The sequence below is a fragment of the Gordionus sp. m RMFG-2023 genome, chromosome 3 (assembly GCF_954871325.1).
Source record: "Gordionus sp. m RMFG-2023 chromosome 3, tfGorSpeb1-WG-v2, whole genome shotgun sequence".
Taxonomy (NCBI): domain Eukaryota; kingdom Metazoa; phylum Nematomorpha; class Gordioida; order Chordodea; family Parachordodidae; genus Gordionus; species Gordionus sp. m RMFG-2023.
Genome location: NC_088777.1, coordinates 40,888,227 through 40,904,487, shown reverse-complemented (window position 1 = coordinate 40,904,487; position 16,261 = coordinate 40,888,227). Strand labels below are relative to the sequence as shown.

General features: G+C 27.9%; 1 protein-coding gene across 1 annotated transcript; it reads left to right on the top strand.

Annotated features, from left to right (window-relative positions):
- Positions 1-2,139: 2,139 nt before the first annotated feature.
- LOC135926972 (protein phosphatase inhibitor 2-like) lies at positions 2,140-15,224 on the top strand. Its single transcript, XM_065462905.1, has 4 exons — positions 2,140-2,255; positions 12,422-12,580; positions 13,503-13,621; positions 14,953-15,224. The coding sequence occupies exons 1-4, from the start codon at positions 2,140-2,142 to the stop codon at positions 15,222-15,224; spliced, it is 666 nt and encodes a 221-aa protein (XP_065318977.1).
- The last annotated feature ends 1,037 nt before the right edge of the window (positions 15,225-16,261 follow it).

Sequence of the window (16,261 nt, the reverse complement as noted above, 5' to 3'; positions counted from 1 at the left end):
CCCTATAGCAAAATAGTTTTAAGAATAAATATAATATCCGGATACTATATTTTTTTCTATCTTTAGCTTTTTTTAGAGGCAGACTATTTTTTCAATTATTAATTTTTTTTTCCGACTAATATAAAGTTTTTTAAATCTAATTTATTAATATAAGATAATTTAATTCTGATTCGAAATATTGAATTGAACTACTCGTCCATTCATAACTTAAATTCACAATCACGACTTGAATTGGTAATGTAAAGTAAAAAATATACATTATTTGCAGAATTAAGAAGAGGAGACTTGGTAAAAATAAGTATTCTAAATTTATTAATATAAGATAAATTTTAATCTTAATAATAAACAATTTCAAGTTTATAATGAAGGTTCATAATTACAACTGCATTTCGCGACTCGAGTTAGCAGAGTAAAGTAAAAAATATACAATATTTTCAGATTAAAGAAATGACATTTTGGAAATTAAATATTTTAATTTATTAATACATAATTCTTTCAATGGTCATAAAAATATGAAACGAATTGAGCAATTAATACAGGGTAAAATATTTTATAAAGTTGGTTTTCGTTCGGTGTTCTGGTATAGATTTGACCGATTAGATCGACCCATTTAACTGGGTTGGATCTGGCTCATTTTTTCGATCAAAAATCCTACTAAAGATCATGTTAATTCTACCCAATCAAGCAATTTAACAACCCATAAAAATATTTAAAAAAATTGCGATTGTGACTTAAATTTGACTTTTGCCTTATTGTCCGGAAAGGCCTGCCATTTTATGTCGTTGCAAATACTAAAAATACGACTTCTACTTAAATAACTTAGAAAGCATTGTTTTTTAATATTCTGTAATCTAATAATAAAGCCATCAAAAACATTTAGAAACAAGCTGTGTCCTTTTTTTTTATAAAAAAAATTAGATTGGGAACTCTAATTTTTTAAAATTAGATGGGGTAGCTCCATTCTGTCAACAACCCTGGTTTATATATTTTTAGCGATCTTTAATAATTTTGATATACCAGTCATAATTTCTATGTTACATCCTTTTTATAAAGGTTTAAAAATGATGAATATAAAAATTGTCAGTTTTCTATATTATATCTAAAAAAATTTAAAATAAGGATTATCACAATTGTAACTTTTCTATATATGGATATAGTACATTTTTATTTAATTTAACATGTTTATAATATATATTTTTATTGAGTCAAAAAGTTAAAAAAAAATAACGATTATGATAATTGTCACTTCTATTCTATGGTGCATTTTCATTGAAATTTTAATTTAACAATATATGTTTTTAACCCATTTGCATAAAAAAGGTTAAAAAAATAATGATAATGACTTGTCACTTTTCTGTGATGCATCTTCATTGAAATTTTAATTTTACATGTTAACAATATATATATCTTTACCCATTTGAGTTAAAAAATAACGATTATGACTATTGTTATTCAAATTTTACTATCTTCAAAGATGATCTTTGAAGATCGTTGCCAAAATTTTTCAAAAATAAAATCTTCAAATTTTACGATCTTCGTAATTTTAATACTTCCCAAGATAAGAGGAGTTTTTATAAACAAAATTTTTTTTTTACAAATATTCTTTTCGGTAAAATTTTTTTTACATTATGTACATTTTTTTTAATCGTTATATTTTTTGTTTATTAAAATATTATATGTATTTTTTTAAATTTATATATTTTTATAAATGTTTTTTGTCAGAAAAACGCAAAAAAAACATAAAACGTTTTATATCAAATTATATATCTTGTCAAAATGCATATCGCAACCTATATGATGATAACGCTATGATAAAATTTGATTTACATAATAATGCGATGCGTTGATAAAATAATATGTAATACGATTAATGATTTTTCTTAAATATTAAATTATTATCTTAAATTCGTTTTTAAAACTGAATCAGTGGTCATAACGCTGGGTTAATTAAAGCAACGCTAATGTTTACTATGAATGCAACCATATCGATGATAATCAATAATCTTTATTTGAAGATTTTATATATAACCTCACCCGAAAACCCGAATTCTTGATTTCATCAACCTGGGCTATTTTCATTTCTTATAGAAGGACATTGCCACATTTTTATATGATCTTTTTTTTCGTAAAGTAGAAGTAATGACTGATAAAAGCCCTAAAAAAGAAAGTAAAAATTCTAAAAAATCAAAATATCCTAAAGGTATTTTAAAGAGTTCTTCAAGCATAGATGAATCCAAGTCAGAAAGTAAAGAAAGGTAATATATATAAACTTATTTTATATCTTTGATATTATATATGAATAGTATATTTAATATACATGTACCTTTTTTTTGTAGAATTATAAGTTAATTCTAGTTTATGATAGAGCTTGAATACATTCTTATAATTCACATTTTTAAATGAATACAAATTTTATAATTATTTTTAGTAATGTGATTTTGAATTCATAGATCTGCAGAAGTTAATATTTATGCCTGATTTGGTCTGGCAAAATTCTATTTTCAATTGTTAGGGATTAATAAAGTTACATTTTCAAACTCACCTGGACAGAAAAATTTTATTTTTAAGCCTGACCTAGGGTTTTTTTTTTAAATTTTCGCCTAACAAATTTTTATTTTGATAATTTTTGGCCTTGCCTGGAATTCTTAAAATTTTGAATGATTTTGGGGTGGCATGTTGTTTCAAAGGGAATGGAAATCTTCATTATATAATTTTTCAACTAATTAATAGATATAATTAAAATTTACTTTTTAAAAGTTGGCCTAGCTTGTAATATTAAATGCATACCATTTTTTTGGTCCATTCTGGACAGGGCCTGCAAGTATTGAAAACATGAAAATGAATATTAAAAGTTCTATAATATGATTTTTCAATTGATTAATTTATATATATAGGCCCAGTCCAAGTTTATATAAATAAATTTAAAACCTAGCCGACCCAGGTTTTTCTAAAAAAATATAATGACCCAAGCTTGGGTCTCCCAGGTCTTTGCAAAATACCTTACACTTGATGAATTTAAAATTAAAACTAATATTAGTCTTTTTCCCATGATTTTCAGAGTTGGACAAATTTTCAAATAAATGTATTTAAAATAAATACGAAATACCTACAAAAAATTTAAGAAAAAATATTTAAATACTTTTATTAATACTTTTAAAAATCGATTTTCATAGTACCACTAGGGCCATTCCATGTCAAATCGATCACGATTTGGCCGAACCCTTTTAAAATTGTAAAAAAATTTAAGAATTATTTGATAGTTAAAAAAAAGAGAAATTTATTTATTTTAGCTCGCTAGCACACAGTTTCCGCGATACAAGGCTATAAAGGTGCGAAAGATAGTGACTTAAATCTGTAAATTTTTATAATGCTTATACCTCAAAAACTATTTAGAGTAAAGTAAATCAAGTTGTATATAAAAATATCTAAAGGTGGAAAAAAAATGGCGCTAATTTGAGTTTTTATCTGGTTTACCAATATAGCTTTACCCATGTTTTTAAGCAATAAAGAGAAAAATTTTCTTTGCCTTTTATTTAGGCACCCTTTATAAAAATATATAAGATGTGAAAACCTTTGGCGACGCAATCGGCTCTTCCGAAATATGTATTTTTACCGAAAATTAGAATTTATATTTGTATATGGCGTTTTACAAATTACAAATTATTGTTAAAATCTTGTTGCTAATTTACTAATAACAGGATATTTTCACTTTTTATACTAAAATATTTCGAATTTTATTAAATGTACCAATTAAATGGAGGGGGAATAGGGCCCATAGATATCTTAATAATGTATCAAATCTCCATTATTAAATATCTATAGTATAATTTTTTATTATTGTAATGGAAATTCCTAAGGATGACCTAGTCATAATAGGTGGTGACTTAAATGCGCATGTGGGAAAAGCAAGAGCTACAAAAGGCATCATGGTGGTTTTGGATACGGAGAAAGAAATGATGAAGGATAGCATGTACTGAAATTTGTGCAAGCCTTTGACCTTGCCTTAACCAACACCTACTATAGGAAAAAGACAGTTATTTAATAACATATGAAAGTGGTACAAGAAAAACACAGATAGATTACATGCTAATCTCTCACAGAAGATTAAAAGATGTAATAGATTGCAAAGTCATCCCAGGGGAAGATATAGCCGCGCAACGCAAGCTAATAGTCATGTATTTACACATCTTAAATAAATCCACTCAAAATAAGATGAAACTTGAATCATGCATCAAATGGGGTAAATTAAAAACAATGACAGATGCCTTTGCAATCAATGCAAACATTGAAACAATAGATTCCTCACAAGTCAGTGAAAAAATGTACAGGCCTTTTATCCAGATTAATAGACAATTACAAATTGACACTAGGCCAAACAAGGGGAGACAACAAATCATACAAAGAACTATGGTGGTGGAATGAAGAGGTACAACCACTATACAGGAGAAAAAAGCCCTATATAAAATATGGCACAAATCCAAAAACCCAGATGACGACAAATTACAAAAAATCTAAGAGAATAGCTACAAAGGTGGTGGCTAGGACTAAAGCTATGGCATACTATGACATGTATGAAGAACTACATACCAAAGAAGGGCAAAATAAAATATACAGATTAGTCAATCAGCGAGAAAAAAATTCTAGGGATATAAACGGAGCTCCGAAAGTAATCAAAAATAAAGATGGGAAATTGATAATAAAGGAAAAGAAATAATAAATAGATGAGAAGAATATTTTCAGGAGCTTCTCAACTTTAATCCCCACATACTATATCTAGATAAACACTCTCCATGTCAAAACCTTGTACAACCAATAACAGAACAAGAAATAATCATATACCTCAAGCATATGAAAAGCAACAAAGCTAGGGGTCCAGATGATATTCCAATAGAAAGCCTTAAAGCACTAGGAGATGATGGAATACATCTCATAAATCTGGGCAATAAAATACTGAGAAATGAAGAGATTCCTCAAAAATGGAGGCAGAGCTATCTAGTTCCTATCTTCAAAAATAAAGGGGATTCACACAATTGTCAAAATTACAGGGGCATAAAACTAATATCACACTGTCTTAAACTCTACGAAAAAATAATAGAAAAAAGGTTAAGAGACATAATAGAAAAAAGGTTAAGAGACATAATCGAAATAGGAGAGACTCAGTTTGGCTTTATGTCTACAAGATCAACAACTGATGCTATCCACGCAATTAGGCAAATGAGTGAAAAATACAGAGAAAAGAACAAAAAGCTATACATGGTCTTTCTTGATCTAGGAAAGGCCATCGATAGAGTCTCAAGAAAACTTATCTGGTGGGCGCTACGCTACAAAAAGGTTCCCAAAAAATATATAAGAATAAAACAGGATATGTATATGGGCCATACAACAATGGTCCGTAGCACAACTGGTACTTCAACAGGCTTCACAGCCGAGAGAGTTCATCATGGGTCGGCTCTCAGCCCATTTCTCTTCATAACAGTAATAGATGTATTAGAACAGTCTATACCACAAACAGTCCCGTGAAATATGATATTTGCAGATGATATTGTGATACTTGCCGAATCCAAGAATGAAAGAAAGAGTGAGCTGGATAAATATCATAGAAAAGCACAGACTAAATGTAAATAGAGAAAAGACGGAGTATATGGTGATAGGAGGAGATGAAACAGAGAGTATTGATATAAATGAATGGCAGATATCGGCAATTGAAAGCTGCAAATATTTGGGCTCCACTATACAAACAAACGGCACAATAGAAAAAGAGATAAATAAAATTAATCAAGGGTGGTTAAAGTGGAAATCTTTACATGGAGTGCTATTTGACAAAAGAATCCCACACAAATTAAAAGGAAAAATTTACAGTTCCATAGTACAACCAACTATTCTATATAGTTCGGAAACATGGCCAACCAAAGAATCAGACGAGAGAAGTCTACAAACTATGGAGATGAGAATGCTGGGGTAATAAGAAAGGATAAGGTGCGAAGTACAAGAATACTAGGAAGTTTAAAGGTAGTGCCCATCAAGACTAAGATAATGGTAAACAGACTTAGGTGGTATGGGCATACAATGAGAAGGCCTATGAACTACATAGGCAATAAGGTTGAGAGTTTGGAAGTGATGGATAAACGTAAAAGAGGAAGGCCAAAACTTCAATGGGGCCATAAAGTTAAAGCCAATATGAAGAAGTATAAATTAGATAAAAGAGATACATAAAGTGGAGAGAGATAATGAAGTAGCTTACCACCAGAAAAGGTGAAAGCTAAAGAGAAAAAAAAAATTAATGATAACCATTGATTTTTATAGATACATGTTATATATTCATTTATTATTCGAGTGAAATGTTATATTTGATATTTGCGATTTTCTTGAATATGAAAAATATAACTTCATCCTAGATAATTGGATGAAAATATGTTTTGAGTTCCTGATATTGTAAGCGCGTTATAGAATTTATTTCTAAATATTTGCTCTTTCTTATATTCAAATTCCATAATATAGGAGAAATCCATTCCTTAATAAAAAATAATTAGTAATAACTATTACTAAATTAGAAATCTTCATCTGAAAAGTAGAACAATATTTTTGGGCGGTTTAAAATTTGTGTTAAGAAGCGTATAAATCTTTTTGGAATAAATGAATGGCAATTGTATTATGAATGAGAGATTCCAATAAAATTACATAACTTGAATGATTACATTTTCTTAGTATCTTGTAATTAATGACAAAATGATGCGTACTTTCCTTTTATTCCAGTAAAATCTTTATACTTCATCTTGAACCACAGAGGCCTTATATCAAATTCTCATAAAAATAATTAAAACTGAAATAAATTTTTTAACTTTCAAAATAAAGCTTTATATAATTAATTTAATAAATCAGTTATATATTAAGTTTATACATTAAAAAAATATCAATTAGAGCTGGCAATACTAGGGTGGTTTAAAACGTGTATGTCCATAATTTTTTTTAATATGTATTAATGTTTGTGTAATTTTGAAATATGCTGTATGTGACACCGATAAATTTAATATTTCCATAGTATAATAAAAATAAAATAACCGGTGGAAATGAATCAGATCTCGTAAACTGAAAGTGAACTCAATACAACCTGCGGATGTATTATCGAGACGAAATATATGAACATCCTCCGTTACTAATAACCCAGGTATAACGCCAGAATGGAAGGGTCGGTCGTTTGCCTTTCGTCAATAAGATTAAAAGCCCAATAAACTATTTCAAATATATGTTAAGAAACTTATTTTTCCTAATAATTCCAATCAAATCTTGACGCTATTCAAAAGATCTGACTAGTCCTTTAAATTTATCACTTGTAAAATTAGAATAATTTATAGAAATTTTCTATATGAGCATTATAAATTTGCCAAGAGCTTGTTTCTATAGGCAGCTAATATTAGAGTCGCGAATGTTGGCTAATATTATATTAGCAAAATGGTGGTAGTTCATAAAATCATGCTTTCACCTAAATGACAACATGAAAGCATGTCTTTTTTGGATCGAAGGACCTGATGTTCTTCATAAAATACGAACTATGTTGACTATTACATCAGATATTTTATAAGAAATTACACTAGGAGAAAAACTAGGTATTGATGAGCAAGTTGTTCTTTCCAATTATGTTACAATAATACAATCCCAAAAAACCTAAAAAAGTGTTTTAAATTTTTTTTATTATGTGAAAATGAAGGTGTTATTTATAATTATGAAATTATATGGGGAAGAAAAGCTAAAAGTATGCCAGATATCGGGGATTGTGAAGATTTTGTTCTACGTATGGTTGTCGTAATCCCGTTGCAAAAAAATTTTAAGTATGCTTTGACAATTGGTTCCCAGGCATAAACTTACTGACTATATTAGCGCAAATGCGGAATACTATGTCCATCAACTATTAGGGCATATCCCTAAAAAATTGGTTTTGCAGTCAACAGATCAAGAATTTTAAAAAAGAAAGAAGAAGTTTTGTTGAAAAAAACGGTGATCAATTGAGTCGATTTATTTGTTATTTTACAATGCTATTATAAAACAGAGTCCCTATCAATTGTTTTAATTCTTCAAGTTATGAATTTAAAGGCCTACTCGAATCTTTTTGAATAGCGTAAAGATTTGATTGAAATACTATTAGGGAAAGTTAGTTTCTTAACAAATTTTTGAGTTTATGGGGCTTTTATTCTTATTAGCGAAAGGCAAACGACCTTTCTACTCTGGCGTTATACGTGAGTTATTAGTAGCGGAGGATATCCATTCTGTCTCGGATAATCTATCATTAATTTGGCTTGAGACGTATTTTAATTTTTTTAAATATACACGGGCTGGGGCTATTTTTTTTAAAAATATCCGGGCCAGGCAGGGTTGTATTTTTTTAAACCAAATATTTTAAATCGCCATTATTATCTATAAAAAATAATATCATATATTTAACAAAAATTTGAAGCCAAAATCTGATTGTTTCTTATATAAGTTAACTTTCTACATATTTTGGCTATTAAATATGCCGCTTTTACTTGAAATTTATATATCATTTAAGTATTTTGATTATTACCACCTTGTAAAATACCTAATTCTTGTATTATATCAAATATTTCAAATTCTGTACTAATAAGATGCTCATCTTTATATTGGGAGACCAATAAATAAGCAGCATTGTGAGCACAGGTATTTAGATCATTTTTCCTCTTTTCAAACTTTAATTTTTTTTACTTCAGAGGGAGAAAATATAGAATCATGACATGATTGTATTATGTGTTTTTCCAAATTAAGTATCTCGTTTTTTACGTGGGCCAAAGTATAATTATTCCCCTGCACTTTCAACAATGAGGTAGTCAAAGGTTGGAGTATAGCTAAAAATTTTAAATTTTTCTTCCAAAATATTTCTTCATTTAATATATTATCGGCAATATCTATGGGACAATTATCACATACAGATTCTTCAACAACTGATGCTTTTAGAGCTTTCTTATATATTTGTATTTGTTCGATGCCCATCTTGCTTGGTTAATTGTACTTAATGTAGATGGCATACCATGTTGATTCTTATTACGGGAAAATACTGAAGCTGTATGTGTTTATTCTTAAAATATTTAACAATTTTTTAAATTATTGATATATGGTAACTGAAGACATTCAATAGTTCAAAAGAGTGGAAGAATAAGTGCAATGTATGTGCTGCACAACCATAACATTGTATATGATTATGAATAGATTCAGATTTTAAAATTCTCCAGGCTGCTTTTATGTTAGCGGCATTATCGATGACGAAAAAATATACTTTTACCCATAGGCGTAGCCAGGATTTTCATAAGGGGGGGGGAAATTAAAAAATTACTGGGGGCTTCGACCCCAGACCCCCTTTTAGGCGGGCCTTCAGCCCGCTTTTTCCCGGCCTTCGGCCGGGTTACTTTAGTCTATATATAGTCATAAATATTTTTACAAATTTTAATAAAAGCTTGGAACAAATATGAAATATATTTTTATTAGTTTATATTAAATATATTTTTATTAGTTTATATAAAATAAAAATATAATAAATTACTTGTATTATATATACCTTAATATAAAAGCATGGTAATAATTTATTCCAAACAATTATAAGTAAGTAGACATATGGTTGATTTTACTATATAGAATTAGTTATAAAATACTAGGTAAAATTCCACTTTTACAGACATATTTGACAGTTAGAGAATATATTACAGTTAATAATTTAACAAATTTTACTAATCAATGCTCTTGATATTAAATATGCAACAATTTGCATTCAATTATTTAACGCCATCTTTATTATAAGAAAAATGATTAAATTTAATTTTCATATTATTCATCCCACAATGTCTTTAAAAGATATTTTCTGATGTCCTTATCAATATTTTATAGTTATCTGTAAAATAGATTATTCGCTATATAGGTAAAAATTACTTGATTGTCATTTGATAATTAGATATACTGTAAATCTACGACATATAATATTCCACTGTTTGTATTGTGCTTTAATATTTTTTAATTTATGATTTAATTTTATCAATAGTTTTAAAATTATATTTAACTTTTATTAAGATTAATAAATTAAAATTACTCACTTTATAAAAAAATTATATTTGGTATATTATATTATTTATTAATTTTATGGATCTATTATTAATAATTATAATACATTTCACTTCTGTCTTAAGACTTATCTTTGGCTTATATTCCATTTATTAAAAAACATTTTTGGTTCATTTTATATATTTATAAATTTATTTTCCCAAAAATCGATAAATTATGATGAATAGTTTTATAAAATATCAACTTTTACATTCTTTCTTTTAAATTATTATTTAATATGCATACATATTTGAGGGTCAGGGAGTGGGGGGAGGACTAAGGGGGATATTTTTTATTAGCTAAAAATGATATTTACAAAAAGTGATAAATTTCTGAAGGAGGGGGAATTTCCCCTTGTCCCTCCCCCTGGCTACGCCTATGCTTTTACCGGATTCAATTCATGTATTACATTTTTAAATTCCTGGGCAATATAATTTGCCTCTTGTAGATTTTCCTCAGTATTTAAAAATTTGTAGAATACTGGAACAGACGTCATTACCATAAAATTAATAATACTCTCATTTCTGAATTTGCTCAGGAGCTTTATCTATTTTATCTGCAACTCTCGCCTCCATATCTCCTGATGTGTCTAAAATATATCTAGCCAATTGCCTTCGCTTGACAGGACGTATTTTTTTTTTATATTATTGAATGTAGGGATATTTTCAGTGATTTGGAAAGGTAAATTGCTCGCATATACAGCCTTTATAAACAATTGATCTAGCTCATTTTTTTCTTTGGGATTTATTCTATCTATGAAATCGGTTATACAAGATTGAGATTTATATTTGATCGCCTTGCTTGTAGATTGATCAGAGATAATGAAATCAGATTCTCCTGAATCATAAGGCAAAATTATGTCAATTTGATTATTATTCTCGCTTTTCACCCAATTCTTCATCAGAGCTAGAAGTATTACAAATTGCATTTGAGTGATTTTATGTCGAGGTTGATATTTTGAAATTTGATTAAAATTTTTCTTAATTATGACAGGGCACATAGTACAGCTGCTTAATAAATTCATGATCATTCTATCAACGTGGGTAATATAGGTCATCTTGCAAAACCTCCATACCTCTTTAACTGATTTACCATCGCGTACTTCTTGAAAATGTTTCCATGATGCTTTGATTTGACCATAATCCCTAATATATTAAAATTCAACTATAAAAGATTTTGATAGTAATGTAAAGTTAATCAATCTTAATTATTTTATAATTATCGACCAATTATTTCAATACTTAGGCTTAATATTATATAAAATATAATATAACTTTTTACCAAAATCTGACCAGAACAACTAAAAAGAAAATTAATTTATAAATTCAAATGCAGCAAATGGAAGTAAAATAAATGATAATTAATACAATTTATACTCTGCTAAATGTTAATAAAATTTAAATTTATTAAAAAATTAACATTCTTTATTTATCTACCCCCGCCCTCCCACCCTAAAAGTAATTAAATTATACTATAGTTTTTGGGTTTGGCTCTTTGCCCCTTTCTTTTTTTATTAAGCCTATAGATTTTTAAGCAAAATTTTTTGAAATGTTGCGCCTACAAGTAGTACGGCTTGTCCACAAACGTGTAGAGGACTCCTCATATTTAACTTTTCCACCCAAATTAATTTTAGTTCCAATTAGATGAAAATGAGTAATACCTACCTAAGCTCTGTTGAACCTGCAACATCAGGGCAAAAGCGCTAAAAATCAAATATGTAAAAATCATGACTTAGCTAAATTATTATATTTTAAAATAAAATTTTTAAATTTTAATATAAAATTATAATTAAAACGATTCCTTCATGATACAAATATATTTTTAAATAGTTGTAAGCTAATAATATTGATAACCATTCTTTTAATGCATACTAGTTAATTATATCAAAATATTTATTCACCAATAATATTTTAGAGTATAACCTTATAAACCGATCATACTTGAGTTTATGAGTTTTGGGAACCGTTCTAGATTCTGAATCCAGCGGAGTACAATCTGACATCAGATAATATTGTTAAACGTCGATTTTGCCACTTTTAAATTAAGATTTTAGCCAAAATAATATTACGCAACATCTATGAGCCAGGCTTGCATAATATTTTTGGCTAAGATATTGGGCTAGCTGTTTTTAAAAATCAAGCCATTTAGAAACACTACTTCAGACCTACCGCACTCGAATAGGCAGGTACAAGGCTCTTCGATAGAAGCCTAATTTTTTAAATAAAAATTTATTTTATAATCTTATTTGATAGCTTATTTTATTTGCCAAGATTTAATACTTTAAAGATAAATTATATATTTCTTTTAAAATCTTGCACATTAGTTTAAAAGAGGACATAAAATGGGATGAGATAAGCATTTTGGCCACTCTTCATCCCATCGGAAAAGATTATGGTCATATGAAGGTTGACGAACCCAAAACTCCATTTCCTTACGATATGGAGCTCAGTGGCGATTTAGATCCAGGCGAACTTACCACATCGTAATATTTACTTATAATTTCAATATAGTTAAAACCTGAAATGCGTCTTATTTAATACAGTTATTTTTTTTCACCCCCCCCCCCCCCCTTCCCCTTTATTCCCGAATAAATAATTTACTGCTTCAGGATTGGACGATATTTTAAAAGAATTAACACCTAAATTATTTACTTTTAAAAAAATATTTATTTTTACCAACAATTTTTACATCTCTTTTTTTTCAAAAAATGGTAAAACTATTAAGTGTTTTCTTAAGTTTTTGGAAATATATTATAAAATATTTTAAATTGAGATTTTAAATGGGGTTTTACACAATTGCCTTCAAATGAGAGGTTTAGACTTATACCCAATGCACATTATATCTGTCTTCATTTTTGCAATTATGTCTGATGAGCAAAGCAAAAGATATTGTTTTATAACTCAAAGATAATCTATTAAATTTGGACTTGACTGCTTGTGAACCTTTAGTCTTGGGTAGGAGCATTTCTAATTATTTTACAAAAATTTACTTGAATAAATTTTTACTAATTTTGCAGCTTTTCGGATGCGTTATAAAATTATTAATGTGGGCCAATGACAAAGAGTAAAATAATATGATTCTTTGAAGCCGTCGAATCTACTATTAAAAATAAAAAAACAATCTAGTGATGATTTCATAAGAGATAAGATGATATTGGTTATTCCCTTTTATGCTCGCAATTATTGGAAATTGTTCGTGAGCATTCAATATGCTTCTAATATAATTTTATTTAAGATTATTTTAACATTTTTCTTCTTCATATTTTCGTTTCTGGAAATATTTTTTTAAAAAAAATGTAAATTCCCAAATAAATTGATTAATTGATGGATTCATATCATAAATCTACCATTTGATGATGATCTTAATAATGTTTTAAATGTAATATTTCAATTTTTTAATAACAGCTTAGTTAACGTGGGAGGCATTATGAGTCTTCCCGCCGACCTAAAACCTAGCTCTTCTGAAGATGAAGATAATACGCAACAATCCGTGGAGGACGATGAGGGTGACGATGACGACGATAGTAAATTTCAAGCGAAAAAAATATATCATTTTTCATATGAGAAGTAGGAGCTGGGAAACATAAAATTTTTAAATTTAAAAAACAAAAATTATATATTTTTGTGAATATATTTTAACATTTAAAAAAAACCTACATGAGAGTAAAATATAACGCACAAATTTAGAGAAAAAAAAATATATTAAAAAAAAAAAGTGCGAGATGGACTATTTATGGTTTTTAACATTATCCTAAATTATAGATAGGGCTGCACGAAATCATAGTTTAGGAAGAGGGAGTCAATGATGTATATATTTAGTACTAGATTGAAGATTCATTCTAAAAATGTCCATACATAGGATAGCTGTAGTGCCATTTTATGGTTTACACGTCATAATGATAAATAAAGATAATTTATCAAAGTGCTAACCTCAAAATGGCGCTACAGCTGACCTATGTATGTATGTACGGACACTTTTAATTAAGGAATCACCAATCTAGTAGTATATATACATCATTGGAGGGGACTTAGTTAGGTAGGAATAAATGACTAAGTGGGGGGGGGGGATTTTGAGTTAAAGAATTAAAGATATGCTAAAAACGGAAAAATCAGGTTATAAGCAATATTTTTTGTTCCTTAATAAGAAGGAAAATAGTGATAAAAGAATATAAAGCTGTCACTTGATTATTTGGAATCTGTTTAATCCATCTTCTTTTGTTACAGGGCAGCCATTTGAAAAGAACTTCATGCTATCTGGTTCTCAAATTATTAACTACTTTGGAGGGGAATCATAGGATACAGATAGAATTAGAGATTTTAAAACTATTTCTTTAAAATTAAATTTAAAAAATACTTTGATAATTTTAGAAGCTGATAAAAAAAGTATTTATATAAAAAAAACCAAATTAATAAAATATATTAGCTTAACTCTTACCGGTTAGCTTAAAGACAAAAAGAGACTCGAATAAACTAGTTGTAGTTAGTATACAAAAATGATTGATAACCCACAACATTGATTTATTTTAAAATATAGGTGTGATTACTTTTAATAATTTATAAATATTATTTCTCCTTTTATTCATCTATAATAATGGTAACATTAAATAGTCTGGTAATGAATTTCCTCAATTTCAGTGTTTTGCTTGCGAGATTTCATAATATATTATTAAGCAAAAAATTCAATTTTTTTGACAATCATTTTTGAATTTAGAAATAATATTATACCAATTATGATATATTTTATAACTATAATCACGTTATAGCTCTCTACCAATCTAATAAAAGTATTTAAGTTTTACTATTTAATGCAACCTTTTTTTTCCGAAAAAATACTTATCAATTTTTTTTGCATCAGGCCAAGAAGTATTCAGAAAATTTCGACGAAAACATTATAATGAAGGAAAAATGCTAGCTTTCGGTAAGAAGCTGGCTGAAAAAGATTTGAAGGCATTAAAAATGGAAGAGAAAAAGGAAGCGGAAGGGAGAAAGAAAAAATGTAGTAAAAAAAAATCGTCGCGACATCATTCTTCGACTCATTCCAGTTCGTCACACTCCAATTCTTCACATTCCACTTCATCCGAAGCGTCTACCTCTCGCCATTCATCGACATCTTCTAGGCACAAATAATCACTCTCTAAAAATTTTTTTATTATAAATCGCATACTGAAATTGTTATCAAGATTATAAATAATTAGTGAATGTTTTTATTCATAGTTCCGTGATAAGATTTAAATTTGTAAAAAAACTGTGATCTAAAATATTCATTTCGTTTAAATAAAAAATACTCAATTAACTAAAGGTTGTTTTATATATATTAGACATCTATATAATCTCCGTAATCAGGAAGTGTTTTCCTATCATCTTGTTATAAAAATTAAGGAGACTATATACCATTAATGTTTAATTTTGGATCTATCCGCCCGACCGACCCGCCTCGACAAATTTGAGTTTAGAATCGGATAAATTCGAGTTCAAATTAGGATTTAGGGCCTTTTCCTGATTTTATGAAATGTAAATAATATAAATCTATTAAAAAGAAAAGGAACAAATGTAAGATTTGAATTTTGATTGCGGAGATAACTTTGTAACTTCCCATTTATTAAAAAGAGGACAAATGTAAGAAATAGTAAAAATTTAGTAAAAAGAAACGGAACAAATGTAAAATTTAAATTTTGCTATATACTTTTATTTTGAACGAGATTACCAATATTATGGGCTTTATTTTTCCAGATTTTATGGACAAATATAAGAAATAGTGAAAATTTATTAAAAATAAACGGAACAAATGAAAGATTTAAATTTTACTATATACTTTTATTTGTATATATGATTACCAATATTATGAGTTTTATTTTTCCAGATTTTAAGGACAAAAAAAAAATAGTGAAAATTTATTAAAAAGAAAAGGAACCATAATTCGAAATTGAACTCGAATTAGAGTGGTGGCCAGGCCGATAGATCAAAATTTTGTATTAAATAAAAACAAACAATATTTCAGTTTATTTAGGCATCATTGTTGGCAATACTACTATTTATTATTATTAAGAAAGAATATAATGTTTTTAAAGTTAGCGACTGTAGATTATTAAAAAAATTTTCCAAAACCTCAGACTCACTAGAAAATAGTATATTCAGTCCCCCATGGAACCCAATCTATGAAGGCC

What these genes read in the sequence shown, in the direction of transcription:
- LOC135926972 (XM_065462905.1), top strand. Translation starts at nt 2,140, where the DNA reads ATGACTGATAAAAGCCCTAAAAAAGAAAGTAAAAATTCTAAAAAATCA. An exon ending in CCAGGCGAACTTACCACATC is followed by an intron (nt 12,581 to 13,502) that starts GTAATATTTACT and finishes TTTTAATAACAG; the next exon opens with CTTAGTTAACGTGGGAGGCA. An exon ending in GGGTGACGATGACGACGATA is followed by an intron (nt 13,622 to 14,952) that starts GTAAATTTCAAG and finishes TTTTTGCATCAG; the next exon opens with GCCAAGAAGTATTCAGAAAA.